This window comes from Alosa alosa, chromosome 13 (assembly GCF_017589495.1).
Source record: "Alosa alosa isolate M-15738 ecotype Scorff River chromosome 13, AALO_Geno_1.1, whole genome shotgun sequence".
NCBI lineage: Eukaryota > Metazoa > Chordata > Actinopteri > Clupeiformes > Clupeidae > Alosa > Alosa alosa.
The window spans coordinates 24,230,155-24,246,642 of record NC_063201.1 but is presented as its reverse complement, the minus strand read 5'-3'; the positions used below and the strand labels follow the sequence as shown (position 1 = coordinate 24,246,642).

The 16,488-nt window shown below is 43.8% G+C and overlaps 1 protein-coding gene across 1 annotated transcript; it reads left to right on the top strand.

The window, feature by feature from the left end:
- The first annotated feature begins 12,474 nt into the window (after positions 1-12,474).
- Positions 12,475-14,712, top strand: hoxa13b (homeobox A13b). The gene is made up of 2 exons (XM_048260250.1): positions 12,475-13,163; positions 13,691-14,712. Exons 1-2 carry the CDS (start codon positions 12,527-12,529, stop codon positions 13,927-13,929), a joined length of 876 nt encoding a protein of 291 aa, XP_048116207.1. The 5' UTR covers positions 12,475-12,526; the 3' UTR covers positions 13,930-14,712.
- The last annotated feature ends 1,776 nt before the right edge of the window (positions 14,713-16,488 follow it).

Sequence of the window (16,488 nt, the reverse complement as noted above, 5' to 3'; positions counted from 1 at the left end):
CCTCTGCTTCCTGTGCTCCATTATTGTGTTTTCATTTGTGTTTGGCTGACACGTTTATCCAAAGAATTTACACTACAGTTAAAACTCAGTCCAGTTATACATTCAGACTACAGTTAAAACAGTTAGATTTTCATTGAATCAGGGGTAATGTATAGAGACATTTATGATCTCTATGGCAACCTCATGTTACTCATGGACAGTTCAGCTGACGGATATCATCAGAGTCAGCAGAGCGTGACTGTTAGCCATCTTTCTCATTGGAATCAACAATATGATGCTAGCATGCTTTCCCTGAAAGTGGGGCGTGGTGCAGAGAAATGTCTCTGTATGCCGGTTGTGCGTATCGGTGTAACCTCTTCGGCATCACCTGTCCTATAATCAAGAGCCTCAGTGTGAAGACCCAGAAACAGATGCTCAAACACACAACACTGGAGAAATGAACAGCCAGCCTGAGGTGTTTTATATGGCTGGTCAGTATTTGAACATCCTCTCTCTGTCCTCTCCTCTCTTCTCCCCTCTCCTCTCCTCTCTGTCCTCTTCTCTCTTCTCCCCTCTCCTCTCCTCTCTGTCCCTCTCTTCTCCCCTCTCCTCTCCTCTCTGTCCTCTTCTCCCCTCTCCTCTCCTCTCTGTCCCCTCCCCCTCCCCCTCTCCTCTCCCCTCTGTCCCTCTCCCCCTCCTCCCTCTCTGTCCCTCTCCCTCTCCCCCCTCTCCCCCTCTCCCTCTGTCCCTCTCCCCTCTCCCTCCTCTCCTCTGTCCTCTTCTCCCCTCCTTTCTCCTCTCCACTCTCTGTCCTCTTCTCCTCTCCTTTCTCCTCTCCACTCTCTGTCCTCTTCTCCTCTCCCCTCTCCTCTCTTCTCCCCTCTCTTCTCCTCTCCTTTCTCCTCTCCACTCTGTCCTCTCTCCTTTCTCCTCTCTTCTCCTCTCCCCTCCACTCCTTGTCCTCTCTCCTCATGTTTTTCCTCTGTTGGAACAGGCAGCTCAGTCACTCCTCTTTCAGGGCTGTTCTGAACTGGGAGTCACGGCCATAAAAACTCTTGAATTTCGCTGTGTTAAAAGCCCACACTGGACATGTCCTCAAATAGCACTTCTGGCAGTGTCTGGACGAGCAGTCTAAGGACGCGCCAGATGACCGGCTGCCAGGGATTACGACAGTGAAGTCAGTCTGACCCAATAGGGGCCAATGCAGCTAATGCTAGAGTACGGAATCTCAGTGCAGCTAAGGCTAGGGTACAGCATCTCACAGTACAGCTAATGCGAGAGTACTGCATCTCACAGTGCAGCTAAGGCTAGAGTACTACATCTCACAGTGCAGCTAAGGCTAGAGTACTACATCTCACAGTGCAGCTAAGGCTAGGGTACAGCATCTCACAGTGCAGCTAAGGCTAGAGTACAGCATCTCACAGTGCAGCCACTGGTATTTGTGTGCAGGATTTTACAATGAAACACGAAGGCAGCTGAGCAGTCTGGGTTCATGTGAAAGCGGTCAGCACTCTGGACAGGGCAGCCACGGGCCAACTCGAGGGCCAGCTGTGAACGGGGTATAATGGACGTCTGGACAGACGACTGAGGAACAGCCATAAATAGCCTGCTCAAGAGGACGGTCAGCTGGTACCTGGTATCTATGGGTATAGCTACCCTTCAACAGCCATTCATGTTTACATTGCCAAATCGGGTGCAAATGCATACACTACATTGCCAAAAGTATTGGGTCACCTGCCTTGACTCGCATATGAACTTAAGCAGAGACTTTCTAATGTGGAGACACAACACTCAAAAAATACTCCATAGAAATGCATGGGGGCTAGTGTGTCACGCCAATATGGCCGTTGTCTACACATATCCTACCCCTTCCTCGGCAAAACGTTGACATGTGAATACATTGAGCCAATCATATGGTGTGTTGTGAAGACATCGTGCCAATCATGTGTTGTGATCTTGCCGCTGGAGCAAGATTGGTGTCATGAAGCCTTGCGCACGCACAGTTCGACCCAAAGACTGTGCCCGATGAGTGCCCATAAAACGTTGGTATATGGCCGCCGAGTGGAGGGACTTGCCTAAAAGGACTTTGACTTAAGTGACATCCATAGGGTTTAATATGATGTTGGTCCGCCCTTTGCAACTATAGCAGCTTCAGATCTTCTGGGAAGGCTTTCCACAAGGTTTAGGAGTGTGTTTATGACCATTTTTGACCATTCTTCCAGAAGCGCATTTGTGAGGTCACACTGATGGCTCTCAGTCTCGGCTCTAATTCATCCCAAAGGTGTTCTATAGGGTGGAGGTCAGGACTCTATGCAGGCCAGTCAAGTTCAAAATGTATGTCTCTACAGGAAACGAACAAGTAAGTTATTAGAACTGCTTACTATGGTTGAGCAAGAAGGAGAATGTCTTGGGCGAATGCTTCTATTGGTAGTTTTCATTTAGTGATGAAATATTTATGCCTATTTGTAATGAGAGTGAGGTTCGCCGTTTGTTGCCATGGACGACCTACATGAGCTGTTTAATACTCATCACATCAGAACCACAGAGCCACCTGCTCGTGTTAAAAACACTCTGTCTGCGGTGGCCAGTACGGATTAGATCCACGCTGACTACAGGAGTCAAATTGCTCTGTGTTTAACCATATGAAGTTAACAAGTGTATGTGGTTGTGTGTTTGTCTATGTCTGTGATCTCAACTGTTTCAACAGAGATGGCAGTTTCAATTTCAGGAGTTTCAATATTAACAGAGATGGCAGGACGAGATTGGAGCATAATTCTGATAAGCGTGATTACAATTATATGCCATGATTATTATTATTATAAGCGTGATTATATGCCATGAGGCAACAGACAATCCTGAGCATGCTCACTACGACCTCACTGTACTGAGCATGCTCATTGGGACCTCAATGTACTGAGCACACTCACTAGGACCTCACTGCACTGAGCACGCTCACTAGGACCTCACTGTACTGAGCACGCTCAGTAGGACCTCACTAGTCACTACTCAGAGAAGTATTTGTTTTAAAGATATGTTGGAGCTGTTTGCCTTTGTTCAAATAGGACAGTACTCTACTTTAAGGTCAAGGTCATTTATTTAGAATAGCACAACAGATATTGAGCCAAGTGCTTTACAATTAGATAAGTGATTTACAACTCAAAATAGTAGGCTACATAAGAAAAGCAATATTATTTTTATCATGAAAATGTTCTGATAGTCAGAGGTGTTTCTCTAGTCAGTCTGAAGAAGGGATAGCCATCCAAACCAACTGCTGCTGGTCGGTCATCATGAGGAAGGGATAGCCATCCAAACCAACTGCTGCTGGTCGGTCTTCATGATGGACTGCTGGTCTGTCTGTCTGCAGGTCTGTCTGCCAGTCAGTCTTTTAAAGGAGCAAGTAACCATGTGGTTGAGTGAGTGGGTTGGTGTGACAGAGGGAGTGTATTGTGTGTGTGAGCACATTACTATGGAGCCCAGGAGGTGTCATTGCAAGATATTTTTGTGTAACAAGAGAATGGGCTCATTTCCTAAATTGTGGTCTCATTGGATTGTGGCTTAATTTAGTAAATCATGCACACATTTTACCAAATCGTATGTACAATTTACTAACACATGTGCATGCTTTACTACATTGTGCACACATTTTACAAAGATTATTATAATATGTAATATAATTGACAGATAAGTTGCTTTGGATAGAAGTGTCTGCTAAATGAATGAATGTAAATGTAAAATGAGAGCACGATTTAGTAAAAAGAGCGCTCGTTCACTGGATATACGCAAACAAATATCTTGCAATGACACCTCCGGGGTTCAAGTCACTCATCTTGCACTGGATCATCTTCCTGAATCTCAATATTCTGATCTCAAGTCTGGCCAAATGAACTCAGCACAAGTCTGAGGCTACATTCATTGTTTTGCACTTTTATGATGTTATCACATCACCAGAGATGTTGGTTTTACCAAAAATGATACAAAATACGCAGTCATTTTCTTCATCCCAATAAAATACCAATTACAAAATATTATTTTGTATTTAAAATATGTATTTTAAATAAATACAATAAATGCATCATAAATACTGCCCATCCCTGCTCCTCACCCTACTGGGCATGCTCAAAAGAATGGCACTGCTGGTCTCCTGGTCAGAGGCGTCTGTGTGTGTGTGTGTGTGTGTGTATGTGTGTCTATGTGTGTGTGTCTTGTGACCAGTGCTCTAAGGTCCATTCCAGTCCAGCAGGGTCCCCAGCTGTGTGTCGTCCAGGACAATACAGCCCCCTGGAACCCCACCACCACATACACACACACACACACAAACCCTTGCATGCAGAAATAAACATACATAAAACACACACACACACAAACACACACACTTACTTTTAGGAGGTTAGAGACAGTGCTTCTGCTGTGTGTGTGTTTGTGTGTGTGTGTGTGTGTGTGTGCATACGTTTGTGTGTCAGTGTGCAAGCATGTGTACCTGTATGTGTGTGTGCCGTGTGTGTTTGAAGAGAAGCGAGTGGAAGGCGCCGCAGACTGGCGGGCGGTATGTTTCTGATCTCGTGCGCTGAGAGCCACGGAGAGGCCGGGATGGCAGAGGTCACATGATTAAAAGACTCGGCCATAAAAAGTCCATTAAGCTGCAGGACTAAGTGCAGTGTTGTTATCTATTTGGCAGCTTTAACAAACACAGACCCTCTCTGGCCCCGGCGCTGCTGTCTTTGCCATGGGAGCGACCGCGCTGGAGAGCTTCAGTCTGGGAGTCCGCGATGCGATCACATAACAGTCCCCATGAGACACGCACTCGTGGCATCTCCCCGCCACCGATCATAACAAAGAGTCCACCACGGAGACGGGGACAGCCATCTCACCGTTGCTCTCGGTGTTGTCTCAAGAGGTAAATATTACCGGGCAACGGCGCACGCGAGGAGGGCTGTGTGTCTGACCGTGTTGCGCGCGTTCCTCAGTGGAATGTTCTAAAGAGACGCTGCGCTCTGATTGGTCAACGCGCCAGACGCCAGGCGGCAGCAGTGGCGACGAGCTGTAGCTCTCCGCGTCACCGGGGATTCGGGAGCCTGCGCAAACATGCATCATAATTCACTTCTGGGTCACACAATTTCGCCGTGGGCAGAAAAGCATCAACACGCTTGTTTACTTAAGAATAAAGAATAATATTCTAATCAAAATGTTCTTTATTGTATGGGTTGCCATTTTAGTATGCCCTTAGACCAGCAGCTGTTGACCACATAATTTGGAACAGGAAAGCTATCGGGGAATATGAAGAAATAATGCTGTGTATTATAACCAGTTCTGAGTCTACTATCCAATGCTTCAATACCCAGAGATTATTAGGACAATGGAATTATGGACGACGACATTATTATTATTATTATTAATAATATTATTATTAGTAGTAGTATTATTATTAATTAATTATTATCTACTGCGACATGATCTAATAAGTCGGATTATTATTATAAGTTTTCGCTTATTCAATTGGGTGACGCGCCCCTAATCAATAGTTTCTGTTTCTGTAAGGGTTCTGTTGGCCAATACCAGCGGTTCCCAAACTTTTTCCCCCGCGGACCACCTTCTACATTCTGACTCGGCTCGCGTACCCCCACCATCCAACACATAAAAAAGTAACACATTCTATTGACGCATTCCAGGCATCGTTGTTTAATTAGCCGCCCTACATGATAACATAAATGGTCTATGAGCTCTCACGTTAAAAAAAAAAACAGTGTGGAGAACCACATTAGAATGGTTAGGTAGCATCTCACTGCAGACCACGCACTGTGGCTTTGGGCAGTCTGTCTCCCAATCCACGTGAAGCCTGGGACTATACTGTATGCCTCATCATACTTTTGTTTTCTTCGCGCAGTCTTTGTCTCGTTCTTTCTTTTATCCCCTGCGCTCCATCTCCACCTTCATCATTCTGCCCCCCATCCCATTCTCTCGTTACCTGTCTCCTGCTCTGTTTCTCTCGCTTCTCTTCTTCCATCGCTTTAATTAGTTCTTTTGGACAGTGTCCCTATTTTTAGCCAGTTTTCCATGTTTACGCAGCCTTCTACCTAGCCTATACTTCAACGAAACTAACGCGCCAGATATTCTGGCTGCCCGTAGGAAATCACGTGTATTGTGTGTAGCTTTTTTTTTTTTTTTTTTTTTTTTTTTTTAATGAAAACATAGCCTATTATAGAGTTTACAAATTATTTCCTTTAATTTCACGTTTCCATATCATTATAACCCGATTCGAAATTATGTATGTTATTAATTAATTAGAGTATTAATTAATGAATCATTTTTAACTCCTTTCCGAGATTGCCCTTTTCATCTCGCGTACCCCCTAGTGGCAGCTCCTGTACCACCAGGGGTACGCGTACCACAGTTTGAGAATCCCTGGCCTATACAATATTACAGTTACAGAAGTTTTAATGTTTATAATATAGCCTACAGTATCAACACGCTCTATATTTTCACTGCACTGGATTTAAAACAAAATGTGGGAGTGAGTCATTCGCTATGTCATCAGTATTCCTACCTTTTAACGTTTTGAAGTGTTTCCCCGGGACGTCCTTATCTAGGTACACGTTCTCTGAATATATGCTTTCAAAGACCTGGACCATTTTTAGCAATACCTTAATAGTTTTTACAGCATAGGCCGACATAATTTTCAGACACAAACAAACGTTTTAGAGCCAGAGAAAATGTTGAACAGAAAGAAAGTTGTGCTTTCTGGACGCGTGCCCTGACTGCGACATAAGATCAATGTGAGTTGCATTACATTTTTTAGCTTCATGATACATAATAAATGATATAAATTAGTCAAATAGTCCATTGGTTTAACTTTAATCCCTTGCTAAGTGTATGAGTGAAATAAACTAGAGCCGTCCTTGAGAACATGTTTGCATAATTTTTAGTTGACCTTCTTTCTAATAATGATCATCTGCTCTCCAATCTGTGCCATGTAAGTCACACACACATGCTCAAATAATCAATTAATGAAACATGAATTTTGTATCTTACTGAAGCCTATACTAAAAAGGGGTTTATCTTTGTGGAACTAAATATGGTTTAAGAAACACTTGTAGAATAGAAAGTATCTTCAGTATGGTATCGAGTGCCTTTCACATAAACGAACAGACACTGACTAGGAAACTCCTATACTGCGTGTCTGCTCTGATGATTACGCAGATGGTTTGCATTGTGCCCAGGTCTACATGTATTAATTTTGCATATGATTTTAGTCCTGAAACGTTGGTATTTTTCTGTTTTGTCTGTTTATATTGAAATATGATATTCAATTTAGTTTGATGGTGAACTGCATTATAGCTAGGCTACGTGAAAGCTATTTTCTATTTGAATGTGCCATGTCCAGATCTAGATTATGCAGTCTGTTTTGAACTATGCACGGTAGTCTCAGTGACAATACTGTCCGCACTGCTCAGCCAGTCCATCCATATTTCATATGATCATGTGAGATGTTTTCGGCGGGTGGGGCCGAGTCCCCGTATATTCTGTACCTGTAGTAGGAGTGTTTGACATGTCTTTTCCTGGTTTGAGGTCAGCATATTGCTTCCGCGATACATGTAGTGAATGACTATGACCTTGAGGTAAGTTGAGCTGAGTGTGTGTGTGGGTGTGGCCGCCATAAGGCCTGCGCCGCCCGCTTTATTGCGACTGGAGGTCGCGCAGCCGTTGCGACACAGACAAGAGCGCACGGACTTGACCGACCGTCTCTCGAGAAGCAAATAAATCGCAAAACTCACCAGACTGTCAATGTCAGCCTCTTTGCACAGGGCCCTACTCCCCCCGTCACCTGTGGAGCCTTCGCCTGCTGTGCAGCCTCGCGCACACATCATGCCATCCCGTGAACGGGCCCAGATAAAGCCTGTTTGGGCTTCCTATTTGCCAACAGAATTATCTCCTGTCATTTTGGGGGCTTTTCTGTATATTGTCCATGTTATAGAATAAACAATCATATTATGCCTTCATGATAAACGATAAGATATCATTGTGTCATTAGTGCTATTATTTTTGGTTTTGTATTATATTTGCATGGTAGGGCCTATCGTAAACTAGGCCTACATGATAATATGACATCAGTGGAGTGTCTGTTGAAGAGGCATCGGTGTGATCCCCTTCTGACCAAGCGAGCACGAGCTTGTTATTGGACTTTGGCTGCAGCGGCTGTCTATAAAAACTACAATATGATTGTGGTTATGCACTCATACACTTTTTTCGCTTTTAACGCTTTTTTCCCTCACGACCGCCAACATAATCACAAATGTCCCGTTATGGTGTCTCTCTCTCTCTCTCTCTCTCTCTCTCTCTCTGTGTGTGTCTGTGTGTGTGTGTGTGTGTGTGTGTGTGTGTGTGGCTGTAAGAAAAGCTAAGGGAATATTAGCCGAGGAAGTAGGCCTATCAAAAAATGGTCGATTCCGTTCCAAGTCCAATCCAAACTGTCACCCGCAGAACACACCCATTACACGCATGAAAAAAAACGAATATTATTTCACTTGATTTGATTATAAAATATTACTTGTCTTACATCAACAACTATCAACAGTGGCAACCATATATGATAGTCCTATTAACATCGAATGAAACAGCAGGAATATGGAATAATTCGTCAACTTGTTACGACGACAGATGACAACATCGTTCTGTTTGTTTAATCTAATCTACTTCTTTAGTCTAGAAACCTAGTTTGAAAATAATGAATTATTACATCTCTCAATATTCGTTATTGTTAAATATGTGTCGATTAGGCTGGAGATATTTCACAGCGTTGTAAATATTCGTTCCCCATTACTGAACCATGTTACTTGTATTCATGCACCATCGCAACTTTCATTTTAAATGTTATTATGCTACATTTCAAAGTGATATTGGACACAAACCATCCTTAATAGCCTAATGCTGTTTGTTGAGCAGGTGAGCAGTGCACCTCCATCAACCTGAATAAATTCCAAAACTGATGCGACTTAAATGTGGCAAATAAGCACAAACGTCCTGATTTTAAAGATGGTTTATATTATTAAAGTATCACCTGTCCATTCGTTCATTTCCCTGAGAATCCGTTACATTAAAATTGCATTTAAACTGGAATGCTGTTTATTTTGGCAGGACTTAGGGGCACTTTGAGCGCAAATTACAGAATTAGCCATCGAATATGATTAAATGTTTGAAGGACCTCATTACAATGTCGCAATCTCGAAGGAACGTCAAATTGCCGCATCCTAATTAGCATATTAATAAGAGAGAAACAAATCATGCCGAAAGAAAAACGTTTTTCAAAAGTAGAATTTCCCCAAATCCATGTCAATTTATAATTTAACAATAATAGATTTGTCGAATGTATATTTGCTCTAGATAGGTCCACGTCTACCTGAAGTAGACCATAAGCTATGGCGAGCGAGATAGGGGAGCAGAATAACCGAAAATCATACATTTGGCGACATTTTCTCAATTTTCGTTAGTTTCGTTTTAATGTTTATGTGGGTGGGTGTATCTTGGTGATGTTGAATACCATGTATATGATGGCCTCCATTTAAATGTTGAATTTTCATGGGTTTCATTTTCATGGGTTTTTAGATCACGCATAATCACCTCATGTTGAGGTTAAATTCAGTCAACCCGTTTCGAATATTATAAAAATATATTAACAGGAAAAATCGAAAAATAATTACTCTATGATTTTAGTGAATTAATGTAAGCTATGCGAGTGTGCGTGCTCTCAACATGCGGTGTGATCAAATTATGGCCTACACCAAGCGCATGCGTGCGCATAACTAAATAAGAGTTTGTGTGGATTGTGATTACGCTGTCGCGAGGACTAACCTACAGGCTGTCCATGAGCACGACGTCGTTAGGGTATTATCTCTTCCGTTTTACGTTTGTATTTTATCAGTCGACTACAGGGGCAGAAAGGTGTATGGACAAATATGAAAGATAGACTGATCTCTCACCACATTAAATTGACCAAGGACAAAGCGAACAGTTGGAAAGTCTGACCACAACGTGGATTCGTACTTTCCTAATGTGTCCTGTATGACCACAGGTGGGTCCCGGACGGACCACCGCGGCTGGGTCTCTAATCCTGACCGGTATTGTCGAGCTGGAGTCCTCGGCCTCCCACCGGACGGCCTCCACGCGGGCCTGGTGGCAGAGACTTGGTGGCGGGCCTGCAAAAACAGGCTAAATATATGCGCGCGACGGAAGCGTCTGTGCAGAGGGGTAATTAGTGCAAGCTCGTGCGCCAGGCCTGCTCTGTGAAGTGTTTCCGCCGCTGGGGAGGTTCTTCCTGAGACACGGCGGGGAGGCGAGTTGGCCGAGCCCCGGTGCGATTGCAGGGCATCATCCCCACAGCCGACCAAGCGCCTGGACGCTCTCTCGGGCTTGTAGTCACTCTAATCATCACCAACACACACATCCATGCGAGACCGCCATGTCCACTGACTTAAGCCTGCCACAGGTAGCCAAACTTCAGACTTGCCCCTTACCACCCACCCCATCCCACCCTGAACTTGAGTACATCTACAGACATTCTACTTCGGAGTTCAACCATAAGAATCAGAGGTAGCAGGGGTGTCTTCACCAAAGCCCTACGAGAGGAGAAACACCAGGGTCTGGGATGATTAGAGTTTTTAGCACACTGAATGGGGACCAAATGTGCTCTGAAATGTTTAGCCATTCTGTAGGCCTATAGCGGTAGGACAACTTGCATCAAACTAAAATATTTCATATTTAGGGATCCCAGAGAAGGAAAGCTGTTGATTTGCTATTAGCCTATGTACCACAATTCAATTTGTCTAAGAAATAGCGCCTTATAATTTTAAACAAGAAAACTGCGAAATTCCATACATGAACCATATTTGGTTGAGATAGTAAAACATTACAATGTTTTTTTTTTTTAAATTAGCCAGCGTAAAGCCCCACAAGAAATACTTGTTTACATACCACAACACATAGCACAACATCTGCAAACAGGAACTCCACATTTCAATTTTCCTAAGAGAATATCGTCGTCTAAGAGCATTTTCCGCAGACTTCTTTTCCCCTCCTCGGTCCCCCGCGAGCCCAGGCTGTCCCTGTCTTAATTATCAAGACAAAGGCATCTCACAGCTCGCGCTCCGTGCCGCCAGAGCCAGGCCGGATGTCAGCAACGCCTTCATTAAAGCGCTATAACCTGGGGAAAACAGCTCGCCGGCAAACACACACACACATCCACACCGGATACCCCCTCTGCTCGCGCGGCCCAAGCTGTCTCACCCCAATTACATCACTTCCACACCTCTGCGCCAGAGCCTGCTCGCCCCAAAATGCGCGAATGCGCGCACACCCGCCAAAAGCTCTGCCGGGGGAGGAAATATGAAAAATATGTGAAATATGAGAACATTAAATCTGAACCAAACCTGCTGCGTGCTCACCGCCGTGCGGCTTATGCGGTTGTGTCGGACGGAGGTGGTGTTGTTTCGCCAGCGGGGCGGGAGCAGGCTCGGGGACCAGACGGCCGGGTCATGAATGCCAGCGAGCTCTCTGGCTAGACGGTAACTTTCAACTTGACCTTGGCCTCTAACCGTCTCTAACCCGTATGTTAAGAAAACTGGCAAACTGTTGTCTTCTTCCTGCTCTGGAAAGCAAAAAACACCAAACACCACTTCAACAAGGGACCTAATGTGCTTTTAGATCAGATGAAAAATTATAATTTTTGCCACAATTATGTTCACTCCCAGATAGGAATAAAAAATAGTCTGAAAATAGTTTAACTAGAGGCAATAACTAGGCTACAACTGTAAAATCTAGGTGAAAATATGGAGCAAATTTAAACAGAAATATTCATAAAATAATACAAACTCTTGAGTAAGTAACACTTTTAAAGTTGGACTTGTCAGGCTGAAAAGTAAAACAAATATCCAATTTAAATTATCCAAATTATATGATAGACACATCTTTTTAGAAGTGGCTGAATCTTGCATGAGAAGATAAGGGAATTTGATTAAAAGTGGCAGACAGCATCTAAGCGCTTCTTATCCGCTTCTCCAGGACCACCACGAACTTCGGCTGGTGTGAATAATAGCTTATATAAGACTAATTTATATAATATATAGCACATTATTATAAAAAATTAGATTTTCCTAATTTAAATATAAATTATTTTTGTTAAAAGTTGCTTTGTGCTTCGTGTAAATGGTAGCCTATGATTTTAGTTTTGGCGTCTTTAATCACGTCACGTAGTCTATCTGTCTCGTTCAATCAAAGTTTGGGTGAAATTGTGTGCAGTTGTTTCAGTGAAATAACCCGCGTTGTGTGCATGGGAATATTTCAAAGCATCTGGTTTGACGTAGCCGACATGACTTGTGTTATCTGCACTTTAGACGGATATCGTCCTCTTTGCATGTCACGTGCCCCACTCTGTCCAATAATCGCCCGATCTTAATGTACACAGGCGCGTGAGTATCAGTAACTCTCCCAGATTCGGTATCTCTTTTTTCAGAGCTGGGCAATTTGGAAAAGAGCGAGTAGTCTCAATGTGGCGCGTGCTATGACAGCGTCTTTACTTCTCCCCTCGCGCTGGATCGAGCCGGTGATGTTTCTCTACGACAGCGGTGCGGACGAAATCAACAAAAACATGGAAGGCTTCGCGGGAGGCAATTTCGCCGCGAGTCAGTGCCGAAACCTGATGGCGCACGCACCGTCCCTGGCCCCGAGCAGCACCTACGCCTCCGACGTGCCCCCGTCTGGCATGAGCGAACCTGGAAAACAATGCAGCCCCTGTTCCGCGGCTCAGAGCTCCTCAAACGCCTCTCTACCATACGGTTACTTTGGCAGCGGCTACTACCCGTGCCGCATGTCCCACCACAGCGGCGTAAAGCCCTGCTCGCAGCCCGCATACGCGGACAAGTACATGGACACGTCCGTGTCTGGCGAGGACTTTCCGTCCAGACCAAAGGAGTTTGCCTTCTACCAGGGCTACTCGCCCGGTCCGTATCAGCCGGTACCGAGCTACCTGGACATGCCCGTGGTGCCCGCGTTGAGTGGCTCTACCGAACCTCGCCACGAACCACTGCTGCCCGTGGACAGCTACCAGCCGTGGGCGATCAGTAACGGCTGGAATAGCCAGGTGTATTGCGGGAAGGACCAAGCACAGTCGAACCACCTATGGAAGTCGGCCATTCAAGGTAGGCTGCAGTTGGGCATTTTCTGGATTCGTTCATACATTTTTACATTAGTTCATAGGTTCACCTGACATCCCCAAAGGTTGGCTATTATACACAGTAAACGAAATACGATATTTTAAATCACATATCTTAAATAATCCCTCACCAACTGTATTATCATGTAGCTATAGCCTAATGTGGGAGGGGAAATATGAATAAGAGGGAACATAAATAATATTCAGTATTTCGTTTCAGTTGACTTAATTATGTCTAACTAAACGAATATCGACTGTATAAATACAATAATTAGGCCTACAATGTTTTAAAATATTTTTTCTTTGCCCGCCTATTCATTTCGTTGAAGGCCTGCTTTTTGAGGCCGATTAAGGCCTGGCCTACTGCATTTCATCCTGAAATACTTACACAGTAAGACTCGGGCGGTCTTCGGCTCATATCTGGTGCACTGTTGGACTGTATTAATGTTAGTGATCCCGGTATTGTCCTGTCCGGGGTCGGTGAGAGGCTGATGTGCACTCTATCTTCCTCAGATGCGGGACCTGGCGGGGATGGGAACATACGCAGGGGCAGGAAGAAGCGCGTGCCCTACACCAAGGTGCAACTGCGGGAGCTCGAGCGTGAGTACGCCACAAACAAGTTCATCACGAAGGACAAGCGACGGAGGATATCGGCGCAGACCAACCTGACGGAGCGCCAGGTCACCATCTGGTTCCAGAACCGGCGAGTCAAGGAGAAGAAGGTGGTCAACAAGTTCAAGAGCAGCAGCTAACGCGGGCCTACAAGTCCGGCGTGCGGGAGAAAGGACTCCGAAACACACTGCTACGAATGGAAGGAGCTCTGTTGTAATTTATTTATCTTCAGTATCCTCTGCTCCGCTTGGGGAGGACTCGGTACTTACTGCGGATGGCACCTCTCCCTCTAAAGGGTCACCGAACTCAACTGCGAGGCGCGGACCTGGGGTACCCAGTGTAGAAAACGGACATTGGCCGTTAGAGAACTCTTGCCCGTAGCCCAGGTTTCGTCACGCGTTCTGGACTGTAAATATGGTTGTGCTGTATTCTCTAAGCTCCGGACCACCGTTCGCCCTGGATCCGGGCAGATACTGTCCGCTGCGGCCCAGACACAAGCAGGCAACGCCGGGGTTGTGCGCCGAACTCACTGGCTATCCATCAGGAGAGTCCCTTTATGGTTCTGAACTAAAAACAATGTGTATTTCTAAGTGCTGTATTTCTAAGTGCCTCTTCGTATAATTAAAACCCCATTGTGTAGTTTGTATGTCACCAGCTCGTGTTAAATTAGGCTGCTGGTCCTAGTCATGCAGTATCTGTCACGGTACCTTCTTTAGTTTTCTCTTCGCATCGTTTTGTACATAGGCCTAAAACAAAACAAAAATAACTGCCCATTAAGGTTATATTCCAGGAAACAAACTCCTGCCAAACAACAGAAAATAAATCTCTTTTCTTTCTGATCATATGCACATGTATGCTATTGTGTTGAATTAAAGTTTCTAATCTAATTGGAACTGTCCTAAATAAAAGAGGAAATAAGATTATGAGCTGTTTATATCTGTATTATTTTGATTAAAATAAAAAGAACGATTGTTTGTCTACTTAAGTTGTCTCACTGTAAAGAGAGATTTATGGCGCAAAGGCGAAACGAGTTAAAATGGAGAAGATGGGAACGGAGACTGGATTTCCCCCAATTAACTCAAGGCCTCTAGAGGTTAAACGCGAGCAATGTCGCCACCTTGTGGTTACTCGGCATGGGCGCAGTTTGAAGGTGTGTAAATGCAGTTTCAGGTTTCCTTCACACACACCTAAATTATTTTGTGATAACCATGTTAACATTCTCTACGTTACTCTAGTTTATTTTAAAAGGCCGTGTCCGGTAACTAGTCGCGTTTGGATCAGTTATCATAGGCTACTACAACCGCGACAACTAACATTTTTCAGCGCATCAGTAGCCTAGTCAGTCGCTGTTTGTATTTACTGTTTCCACACTAATATTCCACAACTGTTATTTTGTAAACTCATTTGATCTCTCAGAGAAAATGTTACATCGTAGCACTATGGCAACTGTAAATGAATGACAAAGTATAACATAGTGAGAATGACAGACTTTATCTCTCTCTCTCTCTCTCTGTGTGCGCGCGTGTGTGTGTGTGTGTGTGTGTGTGTGTGTGTGAATGAGTGAGTGAGAGAGCAAAGAAAATGTTTTACGCCATGAAATCGACTTTAAATTCAAGTTGAATTTATTTAGCATGGTATTCAACACAGATCAAGATACACAATTTGTTCTCAATCTATAGCGTTAAAAGTTATACAGTGTGTCAAACTTAAGTGTGAATTTAACTAAAAAAAATAAAGAAAAAAATATAAGAAAAGGAGAATATTGCGGGAAAGACTACACTTACAGTTTGTCCTTTCATGTAGGATAGAGTGAAGTTAACTGTAGTTGTAGTAGTCCTACAGCCTACATAATAGGCGACATATAATGTTAACCACATTTTAATTCTTACACTGGAAACTGAAAGACAGACTTAAGTTCAGTTCAACCCACTCGTTTTCGAAATGTTCAATTTGAACAGATCCGTCTCTTTCGCACTATATATATATTCTAGTTGTGGACAAATAACAAAGAAAAAACACAAGTAGTTTATTATTCAGTTACATTTGTAATTTACCGCATGTCACGTATTAGCCTATTACATAAACTAATGATCATTTAGAGTCTATGTTTAATCTGAGAATGATTATTGGATGGAAATGAGTATTTAAGAGGTTTTTTTCCTGAAGATTTCCCACGCATCTGATCATGTATAATAATATAGTAGTTTAAGCATTACCATCTGCGTTCAAGTTACTTCTCCTCAATATAAATCAATTCAATTGTTATCGGTTCCATAGTTCCTTGCACATAAACTCCCCTGTCATGTCAAATCAAAGGCTACTTTAAGGAATGGCGACTGGGCCCACCCTGCGAGTTATGCAAAACTAATCTGTCTAAATTGTAGAACTTTTCCTCTAAACTCAGGAACTCCTCCCCTCGCGCGGTCTCTTTGGTTTGCAGTGACCCACAATGTCGAGATAAAAATATGTCATGATTAGGATTAGATATTAAAATGATTCAACATTAAAATGGTAAACTGTCTGAGGTAATACATCATCCCCGGAAAAATGCAAACCACGGCTAAGGGGTGCACGTGATCCGGACTGGGTTTGAACTGTGAACGTGCACGCTCGGGAACGCGCTGCAGCTCTTTCTATCTACTGCCATCCAAAGGTGGCATGTGCAATAGCAGTTCTTTTAACAAAACACGAGGCTATGC